At 41.2% G+C, this 7,759-nt stretch overlaps 1 protein-coding gene across 2 annotated transcripts; it reads right to left on the bottom strand.

The window, feature by feature from the left end:
* Positions 1-1,976: 1,976 nt before the first annotated feature.
* tspan6 (tetraspanin 6) lies at positions 1,977-7,452 on the bottom strand. Of its 2 annotated transcripts, XM_069171238.1 has the most exons (9): positions 7,376-7,452; positions 7,123-7,241; positions 4,591-4,779; positions 4,424-4,498; positions 4,229-4,330; positions 3,808-3,963; positions 3,632-3,715; positions 2,854-2,938; positions 1,977-2,646 (listed from the first exon to the last, which is right to left on the bottom strand). In XM_069171238.1, exons 2-8 carry the CDS (start codon positions 7,207-7,209, stop codon positions 2,870-2,872), a joined length of 762 nt encoding a protein of 253 aa, XP_069027339.1. In that variant the 5' UTR covers positions 7,210-7,241; positions 7,376-7,452; the 3' UTR covers positions 1,977-2,646; positions 2,854-2,869. The 2 variants fall into 2 exon arrangements, with proteins under 2 accessions (XP_069027339.1, XP_069027338.1); XM_069171237.1 differs by lacking the exon at positions 7,376-7,452 and having other exon boundaries at positions 7,123-7,361.
* Positions 7,453-7,759: the final 307 nt, after the last annotated feature.

Genomic DNA, 7,759 nt, shown 5'->3' with positions numbered 1-7,759 from the left:
CTTTTATAACCGATAGCCGGGTCTGAGCGGTAGGAAAGAAAGAGTAGCCCGGCCCACCTTCCGTTTTCTGCAGAGCTGATTGGACTGCGGGCAGAATGTGGGCGGGCTTCCACAGCGTCTGATCCAAATCTGACCAATGAGAGAAGACCCCGCAGCTGCCAGTCAAATGTATTTGTCCAGGGCTTGTCTGCAATTAGCTGCTGCACCCCATTTAGTTCTCATCCCTTTCAGACAGTTTGTACCCTGAAGGCGACACGGGTGCGAGTAGAGCTGCACGTTGTGCGTCAGGTGTCTTAAGTTTAGTTTATTTAGTTCATAAATAACACGATGAACGGTTTGTTTGAGTCAAATTAGCATAGTTAGATCTTGGGTTGTTTTTTTTTTCCGCTTGCAGAGTCACTTTTTAATCCATAGCTGTCGCAGTTTACTGCAGACTGTTTATAAAGGCTTATTGTTGCACAGCACTGCCACCTAGTGGTTAGACTTTGTCAGTTTAGTTTATGTTTTTTGGCAAGTGCAACAATCGATAAACCCATCAGCACACTGATAAGATTTATTGTTCTAGACTTGTGGGAATAAACCTGTCACTCACGGTGCACATGTAATGCTCAGTTTCACTATAATCTTTAATTATTTTAAAGGAGAAGGTTGTTTTCTGGTTTTCCTAAATAAGACCAGTGTTTAAGTCAACTATTTCCTCAGTTTCAGTTTTTTTTTTCTTTCTAAGTTTAAATATGTTTTAGAAGCTTGCAGGTGTACAATTATCCATTAGTTTACAAATAACTCATTTTTGTTTTACAGAAGTAAACTTTCATGTCTTTTATTTTTTTGTTAATCTTCTGAGCTTTTGACATTTCTGTTGGACCCCAATCCAGGTTGGGAACACACAAATTACTTCATATATTTGCATTGAACTACAGTGTTTTCCCTAAATCTGAATATTTTTAAATGATCCAAATCTTTAAAAAAACAAAAAAACAATAACAAAATGACATCAATAACCATAAATCTTCTATGCTCTATGAAAATGAACCTCATACCCAATAAGAGTTGAAGTTGGAAAATCAATCACTCGTGCGATAATGTTTGTGATTTTTACTTAAACATGCCATCATTAGAGATGAGAGTATTCGTGAAACACCGATCGAAATGTTCTATGTGTTGACTTGTGACGGGAGTCATCTGAGTGCGCACGACCTGCAGGATGCAGGAAGCCCACTGATCAATACTATTGCACTCTTTTTGTTTCGCAATGCTCAGCGTTTGTTATCAGGCCGCTTCAACGCATTGAAAATGAGCAACAACTCTTCGAGGCCTGCGGAGGAATTTGAGTTCATTAAGCCTTGACTGTGTTGATATTTATTTTCCCTGGTATGTACTCTGGTGTGTTTGGTTGTTATGACAGGAAGTAAAGTTTGAAAGCTTTGCACGCATCCCCTCCACAGGCCTCAGATGTTCATGTCTGTATGTAAAACAACAGACTGCAGAGGTGATTTAAGAGAATCTGTGCAAATGTGCAACGCAAGAGCCAAAAAAAACCACATCAGATATGCATTTAAAAAAAAAAAAAAAAAAAATTACGTTTTCATCTACAGACAAAAAGCCCATATTATCAGTCTCTGCAGCTGTGGTGGAATATGAGCACTTCTAGTTTTTTGTCACATTGTTTTATAAGTGTATGCACATGCGTTTATTTGGTCAAATAAACCACAGACAGAAGCCTCATAATCAAACGACCAACATGCTATTTGAAACTCATGTCCATAAATATTGGGCCGATATCAAAAGTTGTTCTTCATGCTGGAAAACTGAATGCTTTTCACATCTTGCATGCATTTTGTTTGGCTCCTTTAGGAGCCTCAGAATAAGTGAGGCACGTTTGTCTGCCAGAATATTTGTGTTGCATCTTTTCAAATGGCCGTAGAAGCAAACGGCTGCAGAACAGACACATTCTGAGCTGCAGGAAACACACTCGGTTAAAGACACTGGATTTAATCTGTTTTTTTTTTTGTTTTTTTTTTTCCCAAGTATTTCACATGCATCCACAAAAGAATAACAATTTAACACTGAAAACTGTCGTATGAAGTTGGCTGGTCGGCTGTAATTGGCACACGCAGGCTTTCACCGGTTCTGGCCCACATTATCAGGAAGGATCGTTTTTCCAAACAACTGATAAATCACATATCCTTGATTTCATGGCGGCGACCTCTCGTCCATCTCTTGGACAAGTTTCACACAGAGATACACATTTATCAGCTTATTTTCTAGACATTATCTGCTTAACTACAGACTAATTTGAGCAAAATTACAAAATAAGGCAGCCGCAAGACAAGAAACGGAAATGTTGACAAATTAAACTCATAAGAAAAAGTGACAAGTATGCCATGACAGCTACAACTAAATCCTTGGAATAACAAATGGTCTCTGAATTGTCCGGGGTTCCCTTTCTTTTTGGTCAAATGAAGCAGTGGTTATCATCCGATCATGATTTCGCTTTAACATTTTTTCCCTTCTGCTTGTTTGTCACCGGTGAGATTGAATAAAAGAAGAAGCAGCGAGTGTTTTCCCTCTCTAAAATGATATTAACTAGCGCACACAATATTAAAATCTCAGTTCAGTTTGTCCCAGGAGCTGCCAGTCAGTGACCTGCCAACAGAAAAACAGACAGGTGGTTACAAGGACAGCTCACTTCGGTTTGCATTTGAACATGAAGTCATTAAATCAAAGCTGTAGTTTTTGAGATGGCGAGGGAAGTTCACAATCTGTGTGGAAAAACACGATTTAATGTGCCAACGAGAAACAGCTTCACTTCCCCTCAAATGTAGGAACTAGAGAAAAATAAAAAAGCCCTACCTGTGGCGGGTGACTGTTAGACCATCTCATACTGGTTGTTGGTGATGTATCGAGACAAGCAGCAGGCCAGGAATATCCCAATGAGCTGAGACGAAATGAAAACATTGACACAGTTTTAATTCAAATACACTACATGAACCTTTTGTCCTTGTGCGAATGGAAAATTCTGGATCTGGATAGTATCGTTTTTCTGCCTTTTACAGTTTTAATCTGTCAGACACGGCTGCATGAGAGAGCAGCAGCAACCACATTACGAAGGCAGCGACGAAGATGAGGGGCAGCAGGTGAAATTAGGTTTCACTATTATAAAATACTTAAAAGAGTCATAAGAGTCCCTTCACCTTCAAATTAATAGGAGGCGCGTCAGGAGTAAAGGGAGTAACAACTGCAGGAGACGTGGATCATAAGAGGGTCAAGGACGTCAAGATCTTTGACCCTTTCAGACATTTTTTTTTTTTTTTTTATCTGCTACAGCACGAGAGGCTCTGTGGTGCGTGCGAGTGTTTCTGGGAGAGTCAGCGCATAACTGTAAATGTGATGTTCATCAAGCTTAACTGACTGTTTGTCAGCCTCAGATATCTTGTCAATCTCTGAATAAACCAGTTCTGGTCGGGCGCATGTTGTGTTTACTGCGGCTGAAGAGGAATAAATGTTGATCGTGTTTTTCTGCCAACAGTTATTAGGCTTGCTAATGCCACCTGCGGCTCAGAATGAGAGTCAATAACCGTTCTGCTTTTGCACTCTTTATACTTAGACATCAGGAGAATATGTGACGTACCTGGAAAAATGCAATTCCAAAAGAGATCCCAGCGATGATTCCCAGGTTTCCCTCCATCACGACGGTGACCTTTGCGAAGCAGCCCTGCACGGTGGGAAAATACAGGCTTTAAAAGATTTCTACAAACACAGTGGGTCAGTTTTGGAGCTGAACACCGTGCGTGTTTCTTAACTCACCTCTAGGTACACCTCTGTCTCAGCCTGTTTCAGGTCTTTCAAGATATCCGGTAAACAGTTGGCGGCGTCTCTACAGCAGCTGGTGGGGATGCCCTTCTCGCTAAAATATTCCGTCTTACCCCAGTCAGTGTAATTTTTCACCCCGCAGCAATGCAACTACATGGAAAAAATGTACAACAAAATGAACTCAAAGTTGTAACAGACTACTTTTTCCAACAGAAAAGGTTTGTTTATAAGAATAAAAAAAAAACCAACAACATCTGGATGATGGATCTCTCGCCACAAAACAATGAGTGATGACACTGTATCACTGTTTTGGATCACCTATTATAAACACCAGTGACAAGAGCAGCAGTGCTTCAGTGTCGAGGTGGTTTCTAAAAGCCCTTTGTAACACCATTATGGAAACCCTCCCACTTACAGTTTTCTGGATGACGTCGACTGCAGTGCTGCTGCTGGTGCCGTCGGTGCTGTTGTAGGACGTCACAGCTTTTGTAAAGGCGTCGCCCAAGTTGGCCTTGATCTGGTGAATTAAGAGCAAAGCAGATGACATTTCTACGAGCTGATGTCGCTCATTTTGAAATCAGATTTTTGATGTTTTGAGCCGGTGTCTCACCTCGTGCCTGAAGATGAAGCCCGAGATCCCAGCCACGAGCTCAGCCAGGAACACCAAGGTCAAAAACATGGCATACTGTGGGAGCAAAGAGAGAAACGGTTACGCGAGGCCATTTCTGAGGGGGGGGGGGGGGGGGGGGGAGTATTTCTCACTGATCCTTCACTGACCAGTTTGAGCATCCACGGGCTGCCGCGGCATGTAGCAAAGCAGCCGAACAGCCCGAAAATAACGATGATGGCTCCGGTCCCAATGAGGACATATGGCGCGTTGGTGCTCTCCTCAGAAGCCAGGGAGAAGTAGGTCTCGAGGTTCAACTTCCCCCACACTCCAACGGCCAGCAGGATCACGCCTGTGAACTGAAGACAACGGCAGGACGATTCAGCTCCGGCATCAAAAATGCGCAGAGAGAGAGAGCGAGACGAGGAGGGTTTTCAGGACACGAAACCTTAAGATTAAAGGCTGAAAGCCGCCTGGTCAGTTTGGGTCCGGGAGCATTTGGTCAAATCGGTATTCTTTTCCATCATCTTCACCTCATCAAGATTCGCTTTCAATGGCTTTCAGTTCCCAAATAAGGAATCGCACCATGCTTATTACCTAAAATTTGAATATTAACATTGACTCAAGGTTTGTTTCACAGATTAAAAAAAAAAAAAAAGAAAAGCCATTTACTTTTAATAATTTGCTGAATTTTTGGGCCCGTTTTTTTTTGCTAATAAAAAGCAGAGCGGATACAAGATTTGATCAGACTTGGGCTTGAACAAATTCAGGTATTTTTACAGTAAATGAAGACAAATTCATCTGCAGCAATTGTAGGTTGGTTGCACAACCAAATATATACCCCTGTGGAAACTTGTAACTGATCACCAAGAAAAACATTTCAAATATAATCAGCAAATTAATCAATAACAAATGTGGAGTTGTTAATTATATTAGTTAATTCATGGTTCAGAGGATCTTTAGAAAATTTGTCACCACCAATTCTGATTATTAAGTCCTTCTTTTCCAAGCAGCACTGCCAAACATTTTCTAGTTTCAGTTTTATAAATGTGAAGACGTCCTGCTTTCCTTTGTCACAATTGATAAATAAATCACTAAATTAATTGTCTGATTGACACCAGCTGACCTCTTTTGTCATAATTTTGCTGTAGAAATGTAAGTTTTGCTGCATATCGACTCAGACAGACTAGTGATCTACACCAAAGCTGCCAAATATCAGGGATAGATTTTTACTTAAGAACCAAGATGGGCTGAATCCAGGAAAAACACAATTTCCCTTATTGATTTCCTTTATTAAATCCTCACTGTTCTCAGGGGAACAAGTGGAGCTGAGCTGAAGGGGAGATTGTAGCTCCGTGTCAAACAGGAAGCCGCCTCCTTACATTTGATAAACTCTCCTTCCACCTCCGTCACACACACACGACATACGTGATTAATATGCTGCGGACTATTTATTTATCTGTCAATGTTTTATAAAAACCACAGCCGTGATTTGCTTCTGGCCTCGGCCTGCGGTTCAATCTTCTCTGCATCTTTTCCTCTAACGACCCCCACACAAGTCATTAGCCTGAGGGGAAGCATCGGCTCAACCAGCCAGCAGCAATAAATTGCCAGATAAGAGCACAGACCTGAACTTTGTGTTAAGCAGCAGCATTAGATGGCTGTTTGCTTGGCACAAAGACTAACAGGGAGAGCCACGATAAGTGCCCATTTTCTTCGGAGGACAATTTAATGTTTATTCTTTGTAAATACACATTAACCTAAGTGTAGTAGGAGATGGTGATTATTTTGTTCCGAGTTCATTTGTAGTCTATCGTGTTATATTTTCCCACAGTCCAAAGTCATGGATCCAGATTGCTTGTTTCGTTTGATCAACAGTTGAGACTTTGAGGATATTCAGTTTATTGTTGTAAATAACAAAGAAAGGCATCAAATTATAGCTGCAGCAATTGTTAATAACCGATATGTCGACAAGACAGAATAATCAGTCCATCCTCATCACAGAAAGAATTTAAGAGTAAAAACACTAAACGTTCCTCTTATTCTAGCTTCCACAATGTGATGATTTGTACCTCATTTGACATTAAACCTGAACATATTTGGGTTTTGGACTATTGGGCGGACAAAGCAAGACACGACTGGACACGATGGGGCTTACATCTTACACACATCTTTAAAGCAGTTGTTGGTTGCTGCCCCAACATGAAGCTAGATAAACAGGATACTCCACTTGCACATGATAAATTACAAAAACAAATGTGCTTATTAAAGTACCCGTGGCTCTGCGGGTTTAATTTTCTGTCGTTAGATGATTAATACGACTATTCGGTGTAGCATTAAGTTAATTAAATCAGACTGTATAACCAGAATAAGATATATAGCGTAATTGAATGACTTATCAAATGTGTTGTAAATAAAGTGACACCGAGATTGGGTGAAATGTTTTCGGTGACGTAAACGCTAACAGCTGATTAACGTCGACCACGGCCGGCGGATTTTCAACAAGTGGTTGTTCACGTCACCACGAAACTAACTCCGACCTGACTTTTTTTTTTTTTTTTTTTAGGGGAAATTTAGTCAACAAACTGAACCGCTGCCGCGATTTGAGGAATCCATGTCGTCGGCCTCGTTGGCATCGGCGCCGCTTTGAGCCCATTGTTGCTGCGCTTCTTTTCGCCTGTTGTCCCCCATTTTACACTCACCCAGAAAATGAGGCTGTAGGAGATGAGGAAAGTCTTCAGGCAGGTAATCACTGGCTTCGTCTGAAGCCGTCGAGACGGCGGCGACATGCTGCGGTTTTTTTTTATTTTTTAATTTTCACCTGTAAGAGAGAGAGAGAGAGAAAAAAAAAGTTCACTTTACAGCGTCCCGGAGCGGAGAGCCAACAGAAAGAAAAAAAAACAAAAAAACTTCAGCGATAGAGCCAAGGAATGAGGGGGAAGTGTCGTCACTAACCCAGATTCACTTTCCTCAAGGGATAAATAGATTTCCTTCATCCGGAGCGGAGCTGCGTCAAGTCCGCAGCAACGACATTCAAAACAGCGCATGTGCAAGCGGATACGGCCGCCAAAATAAAACACCGGGACGTTGATGCAGTTTGACGAGGTGACCTAAATCCTCACGCAGCCCATTTCTGCCAGGAAAATAAATAAATAAATAAATTGGAATATGATTAAATAAATAAAACCACATAAACTGACCAACATGGTGGATGCAGTCGGTAAAATGAAACCCCAAGGGTGTTGATACAGTTTTCCTGTAGTTGACCAAAATCCTCACGCGGACTCGGCACACAACCAATTTCTGCTTGGGAAAAGATAATTAAAAAAAAAAAAATTA

The sequence above is a fragment of the Embiotoca jacksoni genome, unplaced genomic scaffold (genome assembly GCF_022577435.1).
Source record: "Embiotoca jacksoni isolate LCO1_2020_lvr unplaced genomic scaffold, fEmbJac1.0.p SCAF_5, whole genome shotgun sequence".
Lineage (NCBI taxonomy): Eukaryota > Metazoa > Chordata > Actinopteri > Embiotocidae > Embiotoca > Embiotoca jacksoni.
Note: the sequence above shows the minus strand (reverse complement) of the source record. Positions and strands in the feature narration are given on the sequence as shown.